The sequence below is a fragment of the Poecilia latipinna genome, unplaced genomic scaffold (assembly GCF_001443285.1).
Source record: "Poecilia latipinna isolate Pla-1442-1.1 unplaced genomic scaffold, P_latipinna-1.0 Scaffold618, whole genome shotgun sequence".
In the NCBI taxonomy this organism is placed as follows: domain Eukaryota; kingdom Metazoa; phylum Chordata; class Actinopteri; order Cyprinodontiformes; family Poeciliidae; genus Poecilia; species Poecilia latipinna.
The window spans coordinates 200,912-224,596 of record NW_015113234.1 but is presented as its reverse complement, the minus strand read 5'-3'; the positions used below and the strand labels follow the sequence as shown (position 1 = coordinate 224,596).

At 37.3% G+C, this 23,685-nt stretch overlaps 2 protein-coding genes across 5 annotated transcripts in view; both read left to right on the top strand.

The window, feature by feature from the left end:
* anos1b (anosmin 1b) overlaps positions 1-14,126 on the top strand; it is a 51,545-nt gene extending 37,419 nt beyond the window's left edge. For both annotated transcript variants that reach the window (XM_015043147.1, XM_015043146.1), the window contains 9 exons: positions 4,499-4,592; positions 5,051-5,282; positions 7,966-8,104; positions 10,106-10,336; positions 10,421-10,515; positions 11,850-12,012; positions 12,226-12,458; positions 12,868-13,011; positions 13,269-14,126. In XM_015043147.1, coding sequence (XP_014898633.1) covers positions 4,499-4,592; positions 5,051-5,282; positions 7,966-8,104; positions 10,106-10,336; positions 10,421-10,515; positions 11,850-12,012; positions 12,226-12,458; positions 12,868-13,008 — 1,328 coding nt within the window. In that variant the 3' untranslated portion in view covers positions 13,009-13,011; positions 13,269-14,126. The remainder of the gene's footprint in view (positions 1-4,498; positions 4,593-5,050; positions 5,283-7,965; positions 8,105-10,105; positions 10,337-10,420; positions 10,516-11,849; positions 12,013-12,225; positions 12,459-12,867; positions 13,012-13,268) is intronic.
* Positions 14,127-14,971: 845 nt separating this feature from the next.
* LOC106953975 (uncharacterized) overlaps positions 14,972-23,685 on the top strand; it is a 16,035-nt gene continuing 7,321 nt past the window's right edge. For 2 of the 3 annotated variants that reach the window (XR_001426280.1, XM_015043144.1), the window contains exons 1-6: positions 14,972-15,074; positions 16,916-18,677; positions 20,515-20,620; positions 22,092-22,239; positions 22,410-22,457; positions 22,809-22,886. Coding sequence is in view for 2 of the 3 variants with exons in the window: in XM_015043144.1 (XP_014898630.1) it covers positions 17,126-18,677; positions 20,515-20,620; positions 22,092-22,239; positions 22,410-22,457; positions 22,809-22,886 (1,932 nt within the window). In the remaining variant the exon portion in view is untranslated. The remainder of the gene's footprint in view (positions 15,075-16,915; positions 18,678-20,514; positions 20,621-22,091; positions 22,240-22,409; positions 22,458-22,808; positions 22,887-23,685) is intronic. The other variant, XM_015043145.1, reaches the window with a different exon arrangement.

The window sequence follows — 23,685 nt, the reverse complement described above, 5'->3', positions numbered from 1 at the left end:
ATTTATTGTTATTATTAAACTAAAATCTCCAGCATGGGGAAGTGGGATGAGCTCGACTTTTCTCGACAACAGTTAATTAAATCCAATTACATCGACAGTTCAGTTTATTGTATTATAATGTAAAATGTTTACTATCTAAGAAAATCCAGCCGATTACATTGAGTCACTCATTTTTGCAGCAATCACTCCTTCTAAACAAGCGCTTAACGACACTGGACAGTTAATAGGTGCTGGCTTTGCAGCAATCCCTCAAAGTGAAAATGAAAACTCCCCTTGCACTTCATTTCAGCCAGCTTACACACTTACATGTTTTTTTTGTTGTTTTTTTTTTGTTTCACTGGTGTTTCTTACATTGTTGACTTATAGCATAATACCTGGGAACACGCTCTGTACTTATAATTATTGGCCCAAGTACTGGCAAAAGGAAAATACATTTCCGCAGCTTACCAATAAATTAGCCCGAGATCAGAAATTGGCAAGGTTCTCTTTATTGATGATCAGTGATCAGCAGATCAGGTGCTGAAAAGTTGAGGTTTATTTTTTCCTTTTCATTAAATGCATCACAGCTAATAATTTCCACAGTGTCTAAAAACTATGACAATGGTTTGAGACATATGCTTGATATTACTGGACTCAATGAGGTTATAATGTAATTTCTCCAATTTTTGTTCTGTTTGTAGGTTCCAAAGTAATGAAGCCATAAGCTTGACACTCTCCATATTTCCCCTTGCTATGCACTTGATGACAAAAAAAAATCAAGACTGCATCCTCTTGATAAGGTTCAACTTTTCACTTCAAAATAGAAACCATACAGACATAAATTATCCACAAAAATAATACAGAGTAAAAGAATAATGTGAATGAGGTCAAAATACTGTGTGGCTCCTCTCAAAGTGCACGACTCACTCCTGTATCACCACACCCCAAACCTCATTAGCTGTCTTATAAGCAATTGCATAATTACCAGAGAGTATAATTACTTAGTATAACATCTTATATTACAAATCATCATTCATAAGTTTTGTAATTCTTGTAATTCTGTATATATTCTAACCTGTAAATTGTCATTTTTTATCATAATAAGCTTAAATCACCATAGGTAGCATGAACTTAATTTTCCTGATGGTCTGAAAAAACTTTGAATTCAGGCTTTTACAATGTCCATGGATGTTTTTACATGCAGGCACACACAGAGCACATGAATCTTAGCAACAAAAATATACTAGCAAAAGAAGCTAACAAGATCCTTGGGTTGGATTAAGTTACTAAATCATAATGCACACACCAGGATCCGATTTATGCATTTTGTGAATTTATTTTAATGAGCACATGGAATTTGAGCATCTAATTATACAAATACAAGACAGCTTGTAGACAGTTTTTTTTCTGTCACCAACTGTATGTAAGATCTAATATTTAATTTCACAAGAAGAATTTGTACCAGGGTCTGATTTGCTACAAAGTCTGACCTTCATTTTTTGGCTCATTTATATAAAGTAAACTAATTATTGCAGTTTTGAATACAATATGCTTTCTTAAAATGTCTAGCTGGTACTTTATTGTGATCAAATATTTTCAGTAGAGTAACTTTAATTCATGATTTACATAGTCAGATGTTTCCTTTAACCTTTGAACTTGCTAGAAAAATTAATTTGAGTTTATCCTTCCATGATGCCATGTAAGAAGAATGTTTGAGGTGCTGCTTTGGTCTGCACAGGTCTGCCTCAGTTTACCAAAAATGTCCTGAATCAACCTACCCAGAATCTTACTAAGCCATGATATGGGCTTTCACAAATTGTGGTAAATAAAACCCCATATTTTTTGTTTTTGTTAATTTGTTTAATTTTGTCTAATGTAACAAATAAAAATAAATTTGACAGGAAAGGTTTAGTCTGGTTTATTGTCAGACAATGGCTGATTTATATTTTCGCATCCACTTGAATAATGTGCAGTTGCGCCACTGTGTGTCTGTATTCGCTAGGGAGTCTGAGGAAATCTTATTTAGAATGTAGATTTCCAAATCCAGCAAGTTTTATGACTCTGAGGTCATAAAAGATCTTAAAATGTTCGTCCTCTGTCTCTTTTGCCCTTTCAACTTGAATAAGCGACAGACGTGTCCGAAAATGCCAATGTACAGCAAATAAACAGCTGCAGTTAGACTCATTTAAACCATTGAACAAATTAATCAGTATTTCTAATGACTTATATGAGCTCAAACGTAGCTGCGTTTTGTTATTCAAGTGTACTTTGAGGGGTAGGGTTAAAGGTTAAAAACATACAAAGTATAATCTGATCGCTGTCAGACTCTTGTGTTTCTTGCTGATTTGTGTCATTAGCCAGGGGCTGGAGATCAAGGGTCATATGTCAGGAAGCTGGCAGAAATCAGGACAATCTCAGTCCCTCCACTGTGACCTGATGCTAACCAAGTGGGAGAGTCTGAGTTTAAAAACCATCTCAGAGTTCATGTTGGTATTTTAGATTAGAATCTGTCAACTTTGATTATTATAGAATGTCTGGAACAGAAAATGTTTTCTAATACCTTCATTTCTTAAAACAACAGTAAATTAGCTTCAATGAGAAATGAGGAACTCAGGCCTGTTTTTCTGTATAGTTTTGAAAGTTCTGGCACTAAGACACACACACACACACACACACACACACACACACATACACACACACACACACACACACACACACACACACACACACACACACACACACATATATATATACACATACACGGGATCTGTCAGCTCCCACTATGTTGCTCTAACTTTGATCTGTGCATTTGGGTCAGCCGAGCCCGGCCCCAGGCCTGTGGGAGGCCTGCTATGGGGATGTAGTCCTAATCAGATACATTTTGTAGTTTTAATCAAATACAGCATCTTGGGCTCTAGGGCCTAATGAGATACAGAGTCAGCATTGAAAGACTGTTGACCCCAGGATTTCATATTTGAGGCAAACATTGTGCAGTGGCAGTTGTTTCTGGTTTTTAAAGCTACCACAAATAGCTTTAGGCTTCTCCAAGATCTCTCACCGTTGATGATATAAATTAAATTGACTTTGTTGAATCAGATAAGACTTAACCTTTTACCCTTTAAGAACGTTTTAAGGAAATCTCTTGATCACTGTGCTGCACTGATAAAACTGAGTTATGTGACAAGTTGGTCAAAAGTCTGCTGTGTTTGGTTATAGGTTATATATTTTAAAATTATACATCTTTACTTTGAAATTTAGCAAATGATCAGGTGAAAAAAAAGCTAATTTTTTTGCCTTCATGTCAGTTTACCAGCAAATACTTGGCTCCCTTTTACACCTTTTGGTATTGCAGGAAAATTGGTCAATAAATGTATTTTTTATTTTGCAATGTAGTCTTAGATTGAAATATAAAAAACAATTTTGATTTGAGTATATGTATTCAGAGTAGAAAAATGTACACAGGTGAGCAATTATAAGATTTAGATGTAAACTTAAATCATGTCAAAAGTTTGTTTCTGATAGAAAATGACAGCCAGGGTGCTATGGTGGTGCAGGGGCAAAGCACAACCCACATAAGGAGGCCTCAGTTGTTATGGCGGTAGTCACAGGTTCGATTCCTGGTCTAGCGACATTTGCCGCATGTCTTGCCCCTCTCTCATTACTCTCCTTCCTGCTGGACTACTTTCAGATAAAGGCCACTTGAGCTAACAAAACCTTTTAAAGAGAAAATGACAGCCATCTTACAAAAGATAATAATTCTACAAAGGTCATTATTTTTTTTGAAAGAAACAAAATTATTCCAAGAAAAACAAATTGTTTTCTAGAATTTTTGTATATCCTTCTCCATAATGAGTGGTGTTACAATGGTAATGTTGGTCTGTTTAAAAAATCATGGTCTTGAAAACGGCCCCAAAATTTGACACACATGCTGACATGAATTCAATCATGTTAATTTGACTGAGATTGAAATCTGGTTGGGTCTGCTTCCTTCACGCACTTACAGACTCCCATCTTTACCCCTCCTCACACAAACAGATTTTTGTATCCTGCAGACTGCTGACTTTTCCCTAATAAGGGGTAAAATCAGGTATAAAATACTGTAGTGTCACTTCAGCTTCAACATCTTCATCTCTAGACAAGGTAGAAAGATAAACTCTTGCTTATCACAGCCGTTTTAACTTTTTAATTGTTGCTCGGTTGGTAGTTAGTAGTTTACTTGTAGCTGTTTTCTGACTTATCCAGATCAATAGTACATCTGTTTTATTTGAATGGTATTTTGTCTTGTCTTGTTTCATCTCACACATTTACACAAGCCTACATTTAAAAACTACTTCATTCACATTTATTTTAGATCAAATATTACATGTTAATAATTGTGGATTATTGATGGTTTTGCTATTTCTTAAATTATGTTTTTTTTTTTAGGATGACCAATAAAAAATCTTGTTCACTGATGCCAATGAGGATGCTGACATGTTTCTCAAGTTTTCTGTCTTTCTCTTTCTCTCTTTATTTGTAGACCCATCCCCCCCTGAGCCTCCAACAAACATCAGAGTTAGCAATCAGACTCTAGAGTGGGCAGATTCACAGCTAACACCTGAGTTCACAGAGAGGTATGTGAAAATAGCAAAAGATCCTAGATTACTGGATAGATTAAAATAGCACTTTTTAAGTAGTGCAGATTGGTCAATTGCTCATAAACTGTGGTCAGGAGGATTAATAGTGCTTGTGTCTGCAAGTAAATTATAGTTCATCTTTGTTCAATTACATACTCTGGTGTCATTTTCATTTTAATGTTTTGAAAAAAAAGGTCACTTCGAGTTTAGGCCGCATCTTGAATCAGCATTTAATAACAGAGGTGATGACTTAAATTGTAGCTTTTACTCAACATGATGTAATGTGTGGTGCCTTTAGCATACATGCTGAAAGTAAATTGGGTTGGTAAACACAACCCTGAAACTGTGTTACTCCCACTTCTACATCCGACTCCCAGGCAATTCCTGCTGCTTTATTTATCATTGGAGTTGGTTTCCCTCATGATGTTGTTTGACTTGCAGCTTTCCTTCTGCAGGTTAACAGGAAGTAGGCCCTCAGTGGCGGTGCTATTATGCTGGGAGCCCCCCAGAGAGGGAGACCTGCCTGTTCACAACTACAGAATTACCTGGATGTCCCGACACGCACGCGCAGCTCATAAACACACAGTTCAAGCACAACCGCACCCAGAGCACATCAGCAAGCACATGCAATCGGTGCACTTACAAGAACAGAGTAAAAAGGACAGCAGCAGCGCCCTGACTCGTGGGGTAAGAACATTTGCTTAATTACATTATGCTAAAAAAAAGAATATTGATTTTTCTACTCATTTTCCCGTTAGTATGTTCGGAATATTACGATACACTGAAATAAGAGAATGGAGCTGCAGCTTAAAACAATTACATTTATTTGTTACATGTGGTCAAATTAAGTTTGTTCAAATTTACTGTGTTTACATTTGTTTAACATGACAACTTAATAAACGTAATATATTTACTTGGATACGCTTAATTTGATTACTCGTAACAAGCTAACGCAATATATTTAAGTTGCATCACCTGTTTTCTTTTTTTACTGTATGCTGTTATTTTAACACAGGTAGTTTCTTCCAAATTAACCCACATAAGTAAGAAACCCACTCTTTATACAGGAAATACCCCTGTTGTGCTATGAAGGAAAGTGTCGATTTTTTTTTTTTTTTTCCGATTGGGTGCTGAATTGCCTAATACTTTGCCCTGATTAATAAAATTAATATAATAAAAACATTGTTGCTCTTAAAATTAATAAATTATATCCCTCGTACTGTTTGCAGTACAAAGCACACATACTCTACATCCACAGGATCTATAGCTGCACCTAAGGAGTTTTACTGGCTCTTTAAATCTATGCACAGAAATACCTCCTTGTGCTTCAGTAGGCAGCTGCTGTGCAGAGCAGTTTCTCTAAACTCTTCACATGCACCACAGTTCTGTGCAGGTGCATCTTTCAAAGTAACAATATTATGACAGTAATGTCAAGATGATAACGGCATCAGTGTCCTCATTGAGCAGCTGTCCTGTACAGGGTGATGGATAGATGGATGATCTTCACACAGGATCTAGATTTAAGTAAAAAGTAGCGATGAGGCATCTGGGACAAAACCTGCTCCTGTAATACATATAGCTAATGTTGATTAAAATTATATTTATTGATATTTCAGCCTTTCCATGTTTTGCTTGTTTGTTTTTTTGTTTGTTTGTTTTTTGTGAGAAGTCCAAAATGCATAATTTACTTTAATCAGGCCTGAGTCCTTTTGACTACAGAGAGGCAGGTGAACGTCTTGCACTTGGACTAAAAATTTAATTCAGAGCATCTAGAAATGCACTGGCTGTGTGCCATTCAGTCAGATTGAGGCCATTGGTGTTGGCTGTATAATTTACTATGGTCTTTCATTACTATTACAGCTTTAAATTTTAAGATTTGATCTGTGGAAGTGAGAGATGTTTTGAAGTTGATTGGCATACTCTTGCTTTTATAGCATTTCCTGTTATAACAGGGATGAGACCAAGACACTGATGTAGTTGTTTTGCAAAAAACAAAACAAAAAATAAATTCAGTATTTCCAAGAGTAAATACAAAGCAGCTCTATTTCAGATACACCTATCACACCCTGACTGTACTGTAGGTGTGATTGTGATGCAATAGGTTTGCAGTGCAGTTAAGCCCAGCACCAAAATGCCTTTAATCATCATCAACACACAGCTTTGAGGTAGCTTTAGTATTGTCTGCATGCCACTGCAGTTAAAACCCCACGCCCACAAATAATGCTCTTGATACATATGACAGAACTAACCCATTATTGAATGATAGAATAATAAAACAATTGATCATGTTTTTCAAGAAATTGATATTTATTGCTCTTCTCATGGAAACAACAGTGGGAAATCATTAAAAGTAACAAAAAATGGAAGAGAGTCCGCTGCTTCACGAGTCCGAATAGCTGAATGAGAGGGTGAATATAACGTTTCCTCTAAATTTACCCTTAAAATATAGAGGTTGCCTGCAGACATGCTCATATGGACCCAGCTACTCTAAGTAGAAATGGGGATCCCAGACTCTGCCTGGCGGAGCCATTTATCTGCAGTCTGGTCTTCTGTTCTGCATGGCTGGGAAGTCTGGAATTTAAATGGGACCCCCTAACTAGTATTTCCTTCTCACAACAGCATGTAGACACACACAAACAACAGCATCACAACAGGTAGGAAACACAAAGACCACCACTTCCTTGTATAAGATGTGTTGCAAACTTGAAAACATATTTGATATATATATTTTTTTTGCTTTAATTTTTGGAATTTCTGCAGAATTTGAGGGAAATTTGGTTTTAGATGTAATGTTTAAGCAGGGGGGACTTCACATGTAATGATTACATGTGGCAACGAAAAAAACCATCTGTCTAAGCTTTTAACATATTTCTTGTATAATGTCCATTGAGATTATGGGCTGAAACAGAAATCTTGGCTTTTGCTGCTTAATTTTACAATTCATGCGCATTCACATTTGCAGCTGGACAAGCCATATGTTTTGTCTATCTTGAGTGTAGTGAAATGTTTCTGCGTTTGACTTATTTTCACGCTTCTCTCTCCCATGTTAACACACATATAAAAACTCCCAAACTTGTCCTCAAGCATGTCTTTGTTGTGACTCGATCAGATACGGACAGAAAAATCACGATTAATGACTAAAAGCATGTTAATTGGCTGTCAGTCAAACAGCAAGCTAATACAGAACAGATTTGGCCTGTTGCTCACAAATAAGCCAGACAATTCTCAGAATGATAATAACAGTGTTGTTATTGGCAAGGAGGTGCTTGAGGTCTGGTCTGGACAACAGATCAAAAAAAAAAAAAAAACAACAAATAGAAAAAAGAACCTGCTTCTTTAAGCTGTGTTTCCTTGTTTCAATATGTTACAGGCGCAAACCGAGCTGTGGCTGCAGGGACTGCTGCCAGCCACTCCCTATGTCCTGTCTGTCCAGACGGTGGCCTACTGGGGACAAAAGAGGCTGAAGAGTCACAGAGCTCAGCTTTTTTTCACAACTATCATTCATGAAGGTAAAGAAAAGTAATTAACTTTCCCTCAAACTGGGGCTTAGCAGTCAAGAAGATCATTTTTATTCAGATTTCTTGAACTTTTCCACAAAATGTCCCATGACCTGCAAACGTCACTGCATCTTATTGGCTTTACTGATAGAACAACACAAATTTGTACGTTGTTGTGAGGTATAAGAAAAAAAGGTGCACATTTCACAGTTTTTTGAACAAATCAAAACCTAAGTGGTGACTTGCATTTGTAATGGACATCCATTACTTTAATACTTTTAAATAATAGGCAGTTCAGACAATTGTCTTCAGCAGCTGTATAATTGGAGTCCTCCTGTGTGTAATTTAGTTGTTTTATGTTTCCAACTGTCTTTTGAAGGCCTGGTCTGTTTATGACAGAACAAATGAACAAATAGCATCCTAAAGGAACACAGACAAGACAGAGAAAACTGTAGCGATATATAAAAGGTTAGGTTCTAAAAAAATAATTCAAGTTTTGAACGCCTCACAAAACAGTCATCTGAAATGACAGGAAAATGGCTCAACTGAAAACTGAGAAAGTTACGGCCAGTTAAATAAATATCTCAGACAAGGAGGGCACTACAAAGAGATGCAACCAAGAGTACTATGGCTACTCCGGAGGGGCTGCAGAGGTGCACAGCTCAGGTGGGAGAATCTGTTGACAGGACAGCTATTGGTCATGCACTTCATAAATAATTGGGCCTTTATTGAAAAGTGCCAATTAAATAAGTATTAGCATTCCTTCAGCTTAACACAGCATTCTCTCTGGTCAGATGATAGAACATTTTCTATAAAGGTTTTATATTTTTTCTTTATTTTAAAAAATAATAATAACTTTTAAGTTGTAGGGCTATTTTTTCTTTACAAGTTTACAAATTTGTTTATTGATCCAAAGGCTGGGTAACACTTGGAACTCTAAATGGGTTTATCTTAGCTGGACTGAGAATAAAATGGCTCTTTCAATGGTTTCAATGTTGGTTTAGATCAAACCATGCACATGTATTGAGAATACTTTTGTAAAACACAGTAAATACATGTCCTCCTCAACAAATGTAAAAGCGTGAACGGTAACTAATGAAAAGGTTTTGTATATTTGTTTTCTTACATACCTTCACCTATAAGCATCACCATCATATAACCCAAATTATAATTATCACATACTTAATTTGAACACATGTTTAACCTGTCATGACATCAGCATACTTGTGATTTAAGGCAGTCCCCTGAACTCACCAGTTTGCCAAGGTATACATTATTGAATTAATGATTTTCCTGTTGGTTCAGAGCTGCTGCGTTTTGCTGACTGTCAGCATGTTCTTTGTTCAGGCAGCTGCAGTGTTGAAATGCACAGAAACATGGAGTGCAGGGAAAATAAGCCAAACTTTATGATGGTCCAAGCAACAGCAGTGTTTATTGTTGACCTGTTGGTCAGCCCAGCTGAGAGTTAAAGCCAGCTGCAACTTAAGTATCAAACCACATACCAGCATTTTTACATGGAACCTACTGCTATTTTATAATCCAGTTGTGTTTGCAGATACACTCCATGTACCTGCCTAGTACACCGTGCTAATGAGGGTCGCTTAAAGCCAATCAGTATCGCTAGATTAACAGAAGGTGTAATGAAATCGCTCTTTTACAGTTTTGTTCTGTTTCTCAAATAAATCTCTTATGAATTCCATGTGCTGTTTAGCAGGTTTCATACTTTGAAAGCCAACAATTTATTTCTTTATGGTATTCTGTATTTTTCTCATACATACTTTCTCCAGTTGTTTTTGACGAAAGTAATAAATATTTTTTCTCTCTCTCATTATTCTGACATTTTGCTAATAAAAATAATTTAGTAACCATAACTGACCTCCAAACCGGAAAACTTTGGACTGATTTAATTTGAAACAACGGTAAAATAAAGGTTATGCATCTGTTATAAAGTAAATGTGTCTATGTTCAGTTCAGCAAACTGAAAGTGTAAAAACTATTTCCACTATTTCCAAGGTGAAGATTTCTCCAACGAGCTCCCCTCGTCCTCGTCATCCTCGTCCCTGCCCTCCTCTCCCTCTCAAGCATCCTCCTCACCTTCCTCTCATAAACCTCCTGAGTCTTCCCGTCTGGCTCACATGGATATGCTTCCAAACCCCTCTGAAAATTTGCGGCTGGAGGTCGCTGCCCCTCATTTTCACCACAGTCAGCTGCAGGTGAAGGTGTTCTGGAAGTGGTCTCATCATGGTGAGTCAGCGTGAAGCAGTGAACTGGAAGAATTTACCTTGGTTTGAACTGAGAATCCTTTATGTACGTTTTTCTATATTGCAGCAAGGCAGAGACACAGAGGTCCTTACATTCTCAGTTGGCATCCACATACCTGCACTACAAATGTCACAAGCGCAGACAGAACAACAACGGTGGAGGTATACATAGCTTCTGCATAAAGTGCTGTATAGATTTTTCTTATTTTTGCTTTACAAATCCTGCCTCTATCATATGCTTTGACTTCTTGTTGCAGGGGTAAAGCAATGTGATTTTAAAGTAGCAAAACAAAAAGCTTTGTGCTGTAATAAAACAGAAAAATGTGTGCAGAACTATTGAAGTTGCTGGCATTACATTGAGGTTTGTTATACCAACAAACCCCAATAAATTTTATTACAATTCCAGATTATAGACCAACACTAAGTAGAACATAATGATGAAGTAGAATGAAAATAAGAGAAGGCTTTTGATAACCATCAGTATTTATTTGTGCCACAGATTCTCATTTGAGTTTAGACATTTTAACTCATATAATTGAATTATAGCTGTAACTGTATGTCTAGTACCCTGCTGCATGCCACCACTGCCACTGTGGGAATTATGTGTTTAGAGGGATGTGTTATGTTAGTTTTCCACCACACAGTGTTTTGCATGTTGGCCAAAAAATCTAGTTTTGGTCCAATCAGACCAGACCACCTTCTTTCATATGTTTGCCATGACCCCTACATGGCTTGTGGCAAACTGCACATGGGTTTTCTTTGGCTTTCCTTCAACAATGGCTTTCTTCTTTCCACTCTTTCAAAAGAATAAAGTTTGTGATGAATAGCTGTTCTGTAGCTTCTCCAGAGTTATAATATGCCATGCTATGCTGCACTTTCAGAAAATGAATTGAAAAGTTTTCTGTGAGATATTCAAAGCTGTTATTACTTCATGAAGATTTTTATTCACGTATGTTCTCTAAACGTTTCATTCCACCTTACATTGTTGTGCTACTTTATGTTGCTTTACTATGTAGAATTCCATTAAAATACAATGGGGTTTCATGTAACAGTTCAGTATATATGCCTTTGCAAGGCAGTCTAAGGGTTAAACTTCACAAGTCTTATACGCTGTTATAAAGTATGTTGGTTGTTAATTTTTGCTCAAAACTAGACTCCCTCCATTGAGCCAACGTTGAGCCAGAGGCGTAACATTTCATCCAAGACATGTCATATAAAACTGCTGTGTGCAATTTGCTGAGTTTACAGAACAAAATTCCAGGATTTCTTAAACAGTTACAACATTTGTTGCCATGTGAAGTTGCCAGAGTGTGTCGAAAGTGTTTATTTTATATTGGAGTGAACATGTGCTTTGCAGTAGACAGGTGCTGAGACAATAAGTAGCGAAGATATGCAGGATTTCAAGCATCTTTGGGAAATGAGTTTTAACAAAGGTTGTTGATGCATACTTTACAATGATAATTTTTTAATGACATTCTTCTCTACTTTTTTTGCAGGGTACTCATCATACTATCAAAGGTCTGCAATTTTCATGCAAGTACAGGGTCTCAGTAGCAATGGTGGCTGATCCAGGGGCAGAGGCTGTTGCTTGGGTTACAACCCCAACATGCTCATCCATTAGGGTCAGAGGAGACAAAGCCTTGCCTTGCAACAAACAGGGTAAGAAAAGCTGAGTACAGATGCACAGATGTACCACTGAACTTTTATTTTATGATTAAACTATAAGTAATCAAGAGTTGAACACGGAGATGATATTAAAAAGCAATATATCTTAAATCTTTGTGATAATAATTCTTCAATTGCTGAGAACTAATTTAAACCAGTGCAAGGAAGACAAGCTGAAGAAATGTTACCTTCTTTTTTTTGTATCAGAGCGCCCTCTGGCGGGGAGAAAGGTGGTACTGCGTCCAGAACGGCTGACTGCAGACTTTCAACAAGTCAATGGAAGCTTGCTCACAACGCTTCAGTGGAGGATGTCACATCATGCAATGGACTCAGCAGCTGTAGAGGGATTCCAGTTTACATGGAGTCTACAATCTGAGCTCAGTCCCACGACAGGAAGGCATGAAGATGCTCTTATCTCCCAGACACAAACAATTGCACCGGTAAGGCAAGGAAAGACTAGCTTATTTATATAAGACCATTCATAATGTAAGGTGTTTTACAAGACAGCAAAGCACAAAATTATAAGCACAAAAGCATTACATAAAAAGATTAAAGAACATGTTAAAATGGAAAGATTAAAGTGTCGAGAAACAAATGTTTCAAACAGTTCATTTGTCAAAAGCTGAAGTGAATAAATAATGTTTTCAGCCCTGATTTAAAGTAACCAACCAGTTCTATTCCAAAGAAATAACAAATACAAGTTGGGGCATTTACATTAACATAAGGTTAAATACGGTCTTAGCATTAATCATATTTCTATATCCAATATTAACCTTTAACATTTTATGTTGTTTTTTTATGCATTAAACTTCAGTATCTGTTGATATTTTTTTGTTTTACTCCACACAGTCTGAACGTTTCATCACCATTGATGGCCTTCAGGCTGACAGCATGTACCGGGTGCAGCTCCAGGTTCTAACTGCAGGTGGCAGGACTGGAGCTGCTGTCTCAAAGACCATACACACTCCAACAATTAACGCCACACTTTGATAGGTAGTGGCATTTCTTCTTTGAGCAACATGTATCTCTGCATATATTTTAGATTCATGTGTATTTTTTTTATTATTATGCACATTGTGGGTGACATTGGGTCTTCTGTAGATGCAATTTTTGTCTGTTTTCCAATTTTATTTTGATAGTGTTGCTTTCAGTAGTGAAAGTGCTTTAGAAATTGATAATAATGTTTAACGTGCTGATCCTGGATATGTCAGGGATGTGTTGCTTTTTAACATGTTATCTATTTTCTCTAGGTGACAACCACAAATCAGCTGCTGTCTGCTACACCATGGTCATCTTTTCCAACATCCACTCTTCTACTTTCTTACTCATACCACGGGATCTTGACTGCAGAAAGCATGTCCAAAACATGTTTTATAAGTAAAATAAATAATTCATGTAAAATATACTTCCTGCCTTCAACTGCCTTTCACTTTAAACTAATGCCTAACATAAAGATTAAGAATTTGAACTTAATCGAAACATGGAAATTACCTTAATCTTTAAGTGGGTTTTTCAGTTTTTTGGGAAGAAAAATAAACTCACTGTACCTGTATGTGGAGCCAATTTTTACAGTACCTATGGGTTCTCTTTTCCAGCTTAAAATGTTTTTTTTTTTATTAATACAGCTTTTTAAAATGTTTCCTTGCAATGTAACAGATATCTGCTTTGTTCTGGTATTTATATTAGACTGATAACTATGACAACCTTACATAATTCAAGTCACAAGAACTTGTAAATAAACTTTGTTTCCTGATCATTTTTTATCCTGTTAGTAGAGAAAAATATAGCACTGACTTTATGTAAAAATAGCAATGTATAGCAACAGCATCATCTTTGTTTGGAAATATCTCAATGCAAGCTCAAATATATTATCTTATTTTATTTTTTACTTTTTTATTCCTTTTATACATTTTGCCGCAAAAGTTATATTTTTTGAAAAGGCAGGGACCAGCCAATGTCATTTAACCTGTAATTACCATGTTGATATTTTTCCCTTGTTAACGTTCAAATATTCAGAATTTGCTTGTTATTCCTTTACTTTTTGACTGAGTCTTATTTATTGTTTTCTTGTCTAATTTGTTTTGTAATTAAAATTTATCAACACTCAATATCTGTTGTGGTGACTACTAGTTGATAGATTTCGTATAGACAAGGCAAAATATAGACCACTATAGGTCACAATGTATTATTAATATATTTATATTTTTAAATACAATTTAAGTATTAGGTGTTATTAATTATGACTATATAGAGTTATTGAAATTGAATAATTAAAGCTAAAACATTTGTTTATATTATACATCACATTCAAACAACCATCAGTGTTTCCTATGTGGCTCAAAGCCGCTGCCATCTACTGGGCAGTCAGTATAAGCTAAGACCTTCTTCGTTAGAGACAACGTCTGAACAGCGCCCCCTGGAGTCAAAATACTCCTGGAATATTTTGGCATTACTTTTTCTACAGTATGAGATTTTTATAGAAGAATTAGTTTTGAATACATTCATTGAAAAGTATAATTATTAAAATGTTAATTATTAATTTGATTGGTGAACAAAACAGTGGACATAATACTGAGGTAAATTATGAAATTGTCAATAAAGGAGCTTAAAACGTCTGCCAAAACTTGAGAAGTTTTGCAACATACAGAGAAGATGCTGAGTTAAAAACATTTTCATAGGTAAAAGAAGTAAAGAAGAAAGAAAAAGAAATAGGATGTTGTGCCAAAAAATAAATCCTTTCTATTAGAGTCACCCAGTCACGACTAACAGTTAAAGACAGTTTTCCTTTTTTTCATGAAGCTGTTATTTACATAATTGAAACAAGCTTTGAATCTGCATTTTACTGCGAATATATACAACTCCAATGCTCCACCAGATTTCCTATAAGCTGGTTGCTATTCAGTTAGGAGGGGGGCGTTTTTCGACACAACACCGGACGTCGGTAAAGTTGAGGAGACGAGGCCGACGTCATGACGCAATGAAGGGGCGACGAAAGCTCGGATTGTTTCTCCAAATCGTGGCCAGACGGAACCCAGGTTGATATTTTTACAGGCAAGGTGGTGTTTAACGACGTCTATTTTGAATTTATGCTTTGGTTTTGACTTGTGCAAACGTTTACTTCCCTGAATATGGAGGCGTAGCTTCTTCACGTTCATACGCATTCGCACTTCCCTCTGAAAATGGAGGAAATTGCCGCTTTGTGTCTTGTCTGCAGCTAGCCGAGTCAGCTAGCTTCAGGGAAATGGGAAAACTTATCCAAAACTTTGTGAAACGTTGCACTTCAGTTCAATAATTAACTTGTTGATAGTTGGTACAGTTTAATAAACGTGAATTTGCACCATTCGTCTGGTGCAACATGTTGGATAATCTTAATTAAAGCGGTAGTGTTAATTATCCTCTTTATACGAATTGTTAGTTTCTGCCGTCATTCATAGAGATGCTAAAGACTAGTGGGCTCAAGAATCAAACATACTAAATACTGAAACTGTTGATATTTTGCTCATATTTTTTTCGAATTGCAGCTGTAATTTCAAACGTTATTCTTATGTTATAGTTTTGTTTTTGTACATCAAAACGTGAAGTTTAGCATTGAAATAACCGCAGCACCAAGAGACATTAAATTAGGATGTTATTGAATGTGCATTTATTGAAATGGCATAAAGTTATATATTTTTTAATTCTGTCATTATGACTTATTTCTAATAAATTATTTACACATGACCAGTGAAAATAAAATTCAAAATTATTTATTTATTCCAGGAAAACGAAAAAAAAAATGTTGCCGTTGCTAGTTTAATCTAACTATCCACAGTGTGGTGGATAGTGATGCTGTGGGCCTGCAGTAGCAGGCACTCTTACAACAAATCTGAAGAACCCTCTGACTGAAAACTGTTGCTGTTTGATTGTCATGATGTGTTAACAGCTCAAATTTCAGGTAGCAGAGATGATATTTTACAACATGTCCTGAATTACATCATCAGCTGCTTATCCACCTAATTTGTTTTTGATGTGCATTTTGCTGCACTTCCTTAAATCTCTGTCCAGTTCTATGGTTGGGAAGATGGGCAGAGAGACATCAGATTCGTGGATATGATTATTTCCCATTATTATTGATGGAAGAGATGGTTTGAATATTGCTCCTTCTCGCCACACTTCGGTTTTGCTCTTCAGCCTTGAAGTCTCTTTTTCAACTCCTCTGGGATTTAGGGGTCATAGTTCAAGTGTTATTTGAGCTCCTGAGATGCTAACCGATCAACTCCATGTTGCCATGATTAACAGCTGCCCAAAAGTTAAAAAAAAATAAAATGAACAACTTTTCTTTCTGCCCATCCAAAACCAAAATGAATAATCGCACCAAAAAACCAACTCCTCAACCAAAAAAAGTTATCTTCAGAAACCTACAAAAGAACAAATCAGAACTAACATAACAGAGCTGTCACATGCAATTCTAGAGGAAAAAAACCCCAAAATTAAACGCAGAAAGTCAATGTTGTGTTCTTTCTGGGGAATATACTAGGTAGAAAAAGAATAAAAGGTTTTCTAGCATTCAAAATAAAGAATGTGTTGCTATGAGGCTTTGCAACAAAAATAACGGTTAGTAATTCACAGAGCAGTGAAATTATCCAAGTTGGAGATCAATAGCATGTCATATGCCTTTACCTAACAGGTAAAATATACTAAACAAGTGGAAGTAATATCTTGTATATTTTGTCATCACTAAAATATCAGGAATAAATTAGTGTTTTAAAAAATCTGTGATCTGATCTGAACACAATGGTGTTATTTTGTACAAGTGCTGTTTATGTTTATGTATCTGTCATAAAAACTGAGTTTAACTACTAACTGGATCACTTTTTTTTTGTCTAATTATTTTCTTATTTCATTTCACTCCTTTTAGGAGACATTGCTGCTGTGACCCCGGAGAGCCGTCTCATCTCGATTCCTGTTGTCGAAATTATTTTGTCCACTGATGTATGGAGGAAAGTGTGAGATGTAAACGGTGGAGCAATCCACTTTATTTGTAAGCCAGCAAGCTGAAAGGGAGGAGACAGTAGCAGTGCATAGAGAGAGCACTGGGGATGGGGTTAAAGAGCCAAAGGCGGACGTCATGGTTCACAGCAGCTCTAATTCCCCAATGACAACACCATCTGCCTCGCTTCACCTGACTGTTTGTTCTAAAGCACCTCTTTCGGTGTCGTGTCCCAGAGGTGCTACAGAACAGGACCTAAGCCAAACCTCCACAGACCCAACTTCCCTTTCAGAACTACCACAGCCCCTTACTCAGACTCCTGCTGAGGCTCATCACCATGTTGCTACCGCAACAAGAGCGTTGAGCACCAAGTCAAGCTCGGCATCCAGCATCCCCAGCACACCCGCACCAACCTCTGCTCAGGACCAACTCAATGGCCGTAGATCAGGCAGGAAAAGGACTCCTAAGGCCTGTGATTGTTGTGGCCCCCACAGTAGGGGACACAATGTGGAAACTCCAGGCAGAGGCAGGGGACATGGAAGGGGGAGAGGTAGAGGTAAAGGGAGGGGAGCAAGCAGAGACTTTGGTGACACCCCTGCTAGAAAGCCACTGCAGTTGACAGGAGTGAGGAACATTAATTTTAGTGGAGAAAATGTACAGGAAACAGAAGATGAAGATGATAGACTGGGGAATTTGCAGGACTCTGATACACAGTCACAAAGCCCTGCCACCAAGGCGGTTCCACCAATAACACAAGATGGACCAAAAAATAACTGTGCTGCTCAAACAAATGGAGCTGCGCTGAAAATGGAAGACATCTTGATGGCACCATCAGGGTTTGCTGTTGCAGTACACGAGGAAAGTGTTGATAAAAAGGATGTGGACCCAACGGTTTTAGGACCAGTACATGAGGAACCGGTAGTGGCCAGAGGTCGGGGTAGGGGAGCAGGAATGGGAAGAGGTCGAGGTAGGGGAGCAGTGATGGTGAGAGGTCGAGGCAGAGGAAGAGGCGTTGACAAAGGTCAAGACAGTGAACAAGAGAAAATGGAAGGTATTCAAATAAGCAGCAAAGTTAAAGATTATGTCACATGTTCGAGAACAGGTGCCTTAGCTGAGTCAGTGCTAGTGGAAGAACCAGAGAAGATACATGATGTACAGACAGACCACGAACACCAAAAAAACTCTACTTCAGGTAAATTTCCTATTGAAAATGGAGAATTGGTACACTTGTCTGACTCGGAGGACGAGATGGAGGAGGACACCATTATTGTGACAGAACTTGGCGATGGGGTGCTGACCATCCCACGGAAATCTGCTACAAAGTCTGAGATTTCTGGAGACCTGGACTCTGAGATGCAGGTGGACCAAATGCATGATGGGATAGAGCAAGTTTCTTTACCAGTACCTTTGCCTAATGGAAATGTTGCCTCACAAAGAAACCATGACCTAACGTCCTCACCAGTGGAGGTGAATATGTCTAGCTCCACTGGGCTTGCCTCGTTAAACCCGATAAGTGTTGGTCTGGAGCACTCCTGGGCATTAAGAGATCACAGACTGTACTGTCATCCTTGTTCATGGGTGAAAGACGAAATGGATGACATGTTGCCGAACGACCAGGCAGAAGATAAAATGATGGAGACAGATATTCAGAATCAAGAGAGCCTGGAGCAGCTTAAAGACGCTATTCACGGTAAAACACACTTTGTAGTACTCAGTTGGTTATATGTGCTTAATCTTCTTTAAATAAGTTGTCAGAATTGGAAGGAACTTCCACCTTGAACTGCAGGTTCAACGATCGGTACCTTCAGTTTTTGTAAAATCAACAGCTCCTTGCATTTTTTGCAGTAGTCCGTAAATTTTATTTTATTTTTTTTCTGCAAAGATGGTCAGAAATACTGGGTTTAAATCATTAACTCCCACCTGCCGTATTGCAGGTGGGACTCAGACTTACTTGTTCATTTAATCTGCTTTTTTTTATCATGTTTTTTCTTATATAAATAGATTTTGAAAGGGGTTAAATAAGGAAAAAAATAACGCTAAATAGTAGAGCCACGAAATCCTGGATCCGGGAGGGACTGTCTGATATCGGAAATAGTTTTGATTCCAACAAAAACTGAAGATTGTTCAGATTGTTGTGCCAAAGCATATTTCTATCAACCGTTTAATCTTTACTAACAACCAAAAAAGTCCATGAAATTATGTGTGGTTGGTTGATGCAATTTTAAAGTGAAAGTAGTTCAAAGTCTATTTTTAAGGATTTGACCAAAGTTTGTGGAAAAGACTAATATTATACCCTGGTCTTCAGCCAATGGATTGGCCCATCTCTAGCAATAACACATTGGAAGGGAAATTCAAACAAGAGAATATTTATGAACTAAATATAGGGATGTTAGTGGAGTCAGTCTCTCCCTCTTAGAGGACATCATGGCCTCTATATACACACACACACACACCAATATTCCATCTTAAACAAAAGTAAGACCTATTTTGGAGAAAATACTATTAATCTTCTTTAAATAAGTTGTACGACTTTACCCAACTACTACAACTATTTCTATCTTGGTATCACAAAATATTTGTGTAGCCTGGAAATGCAAAATGTCTGTCGAAGCAAAACGTAGACAGTTTTGCTGCAGATTAGCAACTCCAGAAGTAAAAATCGCAACACTTTCATATCAATGGATCCTCACAGACTGCTCCACCAGAAGCAGGCACTCATATCCTTTTACAGAAGTGCTCTAACAGATCTTTCTCATTTTTACAATATGTCTGCAAAGACAAGCCCCTTTTGAAGCTTAGGAGTTCCTGTCCCGTATGTTCTGCTTCTTTCGCCTAAGTGCTGAGTTGGGCCATTTTAATACATAAACTGTGTCCACAGTCCTGAGCTGAAATCCAATCTTTGCTCTTCGTGTGGCCTTATCTAGCTCCATCATGTAATGGAAAGTATTCTGTTTCATGACATTCCTAAAATATTTATGACCTGACTTGTGTAGCTCTTATAAATACAGGTTTGATATAAACAGCAGATTATATGTAGTTAAGAAATCTGTTTCCATATTCCTTAATTTCTGATAGACAGCTGTTTGTTTTACATAGTTAGAGTGATTACATTTTGTAAAGTTTTGTAGCCTAACCTGTTACATTTTTATTGCTGCTTTATGGTGGAAACATGCAGCTATTGTAAGACAAATACACCAGACTTGTGTTGAATTTCCAGCAACAAAGTTGTTACATTTAAAAATCCTAATTACACTCATTATTCCAACACATACTTTAAATCCCATCTGTATTTTACTGTTATTAGTAATTATTGGTTGCTTTCACCTGGATTCTATGTGGCTTTCATCTTTAATTTTTCTTCCTTTCCTTTTTTGTGTTCAGAAATATGTATTATCTCATGTCTAAATGGTGCTACTGGAATAAACTTGCCTCATCTTGCTTGTTTTTTTTTTAAATCTCAGCATCTATTTTGTTTACTTGTACTGTTGACAGATATGAACAAGCTTCTTATGACTCCTTTTTTCTAGAGTTTCTGGAGAGCTTCTACATAAAATATGGCAGCTTCATTCCTCTTTCTGAATCTGATGTCCTAGAACACCTGAAAAAGACAAGCAGCTCTGATCTCAGCAGCAGGTTAGTAAAAACCACTTATAGGCATATATACACTAGAGGCTAATTTAATCGTTATTCAAAAGAAATTTTAAATTTATCACTGATTTTTATTCCTCCTGATCACATTTTTCTGTAGTTTAGAAAACTCGGGAGTTTATATGTTTAGGAATATTCACACAGTCTTAAATTCATTTAAAAGTAAGTTGGCCTTTGATAAGTTAGTAACAGGTCTTACATTTGATCTGGTATATTGTATGAATTTCTTGTTTCTCGCTGGACCTTTCTGTCAGGTGAAAGTTTGAGTCACACTCGGACATCTGCTTTGCACCATGTGACTCGAGGCAGATCAGGCTATGGGTAACTTGTTGCTAATATGCCCTTTCCAGCTCGCAATGTAGCTAGCTAACTATCTTTTTTGTGTCTGTCATGGGTAAGGGCAAATTTGACACCAGTTGCCTGGGTGTAGTTTGTACATTTCTGTTGGGAAACGGGTCTTAAATTCTGTTCATAATGGTCTTAAAAAGATCTCTTAAAGTCCTAAATTTGAGTTGGTGAAACCTGCAGAAACTCTTGAGGCCTCAGAGTTTCAAAATAAATGAGATATAATCCATAAGAAAAATCAGCTGGAAATCTTCCATTCAAAATCCAATGGGGCTGCCACACATGTAAGGTTGTTTGTTTTTCTCCAAATGGAGAACATGTTGGTCTTCTGAGTATGGACTTTTGTCAGAAAAAATAATGCCAGGGGAAAAATATCCAAACCTACCCTTTTTTACACCCCTGTATGGAAAACATAATTGCCCCTAAACCTACTCACTGCTTGGGCCACCCTCAGCCACATAACTGCAGTCTGTCATTTGTCATGATTGGCTTGAGTCTTTTGTTGGCCTCTAACACTTCAAAGCTTCCATTTTCATTTTCAAGGCAGCCAGTCACTTTTTCACACAGCACCATGTAGTTCTGGATTCTTTCCCCCTTTATAATTTGCACCTTCTTTTAAACACAGTATGTTGTGTTTACTTGTGTCATCTTTGGCTAATATGAATAGAAACACTTCTTCTCACCACACTATAAAAGTTATATATAAAACTATAACAAAATAAATTCTGTGTTTTGGAGAAAAAAACATTGTCTTCCTTCATAAAAAGGTTATGTTTGTTTGTGCTGCAACACAGTTCATGTCCTACAGTGTAATTGCTGTTCATGCAGCTTCTGTATTATTTGCTTTATTTATATTGTGTGGTTTGGCCTTTATCACGACTGTAAAACATTTAAATAAATATGTGCAGAGGACTGTGAGTGCTATCATTTTGCCTCTGTATGTAAACAAATTATTTTTGTTGTAAAATAATTTTTTTTTCTGTTTAATTTCCAAGGTTGTGCCGTTTTTCTTGTATATCAGAAAATGATGTAATGCTTTCAGTGCCATTAACAGAAAAAAATACAAAATAAAGATCTCTTTTTCTGCGTGTCTGCTTCTCATCTGTTTTAGTGAAGTGGACATTAAAGCAGAGATGAGTCGATACAGGGCTGGCCTGGCGTCTGCTCCCGTTGCAGGCTTCATGGTCACGTATAATAAACACAATCTGAGGCTGGAGGACCTCAGCACCCTGGAGGATCAGAACTGGCTTAATGATCAGGTAAAGAAACACTATGGACACTCGTGTCTTATTTTTCAAGCAAACCAGTTGCTTGTTTTGTATTCTCTACAATATCTCACTTGATTATTTATAAATCTTCTAGATTTAAAAATACTTGATGAAGTATTTTAAAGATATCTTCATCCTGTTCTTTTATTTCTCAAATTCAGATTATTAACATGTATGGAGAACTCATTATGGATGTAGCAGAGCAGAAGGTATGTGTGCATAAAGGCCTGCCAGCACATTTCCAAATAAAAAATGCTGTTTAATGTGCAGTTACTGTCAGAAATGTACATGATTGTTTTTGGGGATTTAAATGGAGTATTAAGATGTAACTGTTCAAGATGCAACATCTGGTTTGTCTGATTTTTTTATTGATTTATTTTTTGGGGTGCAGGTGGAGTTGTGGGCACATCAGAACATTTCCAAAAAATCTAAATTTTGAATCCACTTCTTATTGGAGTTGTATCATCATATTAGAAGTTCAGCAATTACTTCAAACCTGAACTGAGCCAAGAATTTCCAGATGTTCAATACCCATTTCTTTTTCCTTTTCGATGTTTTAGGTTCACTTTTTCAACAGCTTTTTCTACAAGCAGCTGGTTGCCAAAGGTTATGATGGTGTGAAGAGATGGACCAAAAAAGTAAGGAAGATATTACATTCCCAATGGTTGGAGCTTGATGTGTGTCTCCCAGTAAGAATTTAATCTTTTGTTGCTCCAGGAAATAAGGTTTTGATTGATGTCAACTTTTTTTTTTTCATTCTGGTTGCACAAGGTCCATAGTCTAAAGCAGAGGTTCCCAAACTGTGGGGCGCGCCCCCTAGGGGGGGCGCCTTGTCATTGCAGGGGGGGCGCGGGAAGCCGTCTGGATGGAAAAAAAAAAAAAAAAACGAACACTGTATGCGCTGGGTTTTTACCTTAGAATGGCCAACTCTCTGTTATTCCTCTGTCAATTTGATACAGTAGAGGCTTCCACACTTCCCATATTTGTGTCCTCTGTCACTTTTATCAGTTAAAACTGTTTAATCCGTTGTTAACATGTTGTAACCTGTTTTTCCGAGCCGCCTTTAAACGCAACATGAGCGCTACAACGCTCGCCCTGGGTTTCCACCTGTGAAGGAGACCTGCTGCTGCTGGGTGGAGCTACGTAGGTTTGTGTTAGAATCACGGCAGCAAACCAGCAAAACGCAAAGAACTTTTCACAGTTTTTCCCTCCAAACTAACCAACTGAGTTGAGTAAAGCTGTTGGATACAGGTAATGTTAGCTAAAAGATGACTAGCTAATATTAATACAGACCTTTAAGCTTAACTGTAGGCTACCGATGTTGGTGTCTATTTTCATTTTGCCCCCAAAAAAGTCGATGCCCCCCCCCCCCCCCCCCCCCCCCCCCCACCCCCAAAAACAAACCCCCACCCCCACCACACACCCCCCCCCCATCCC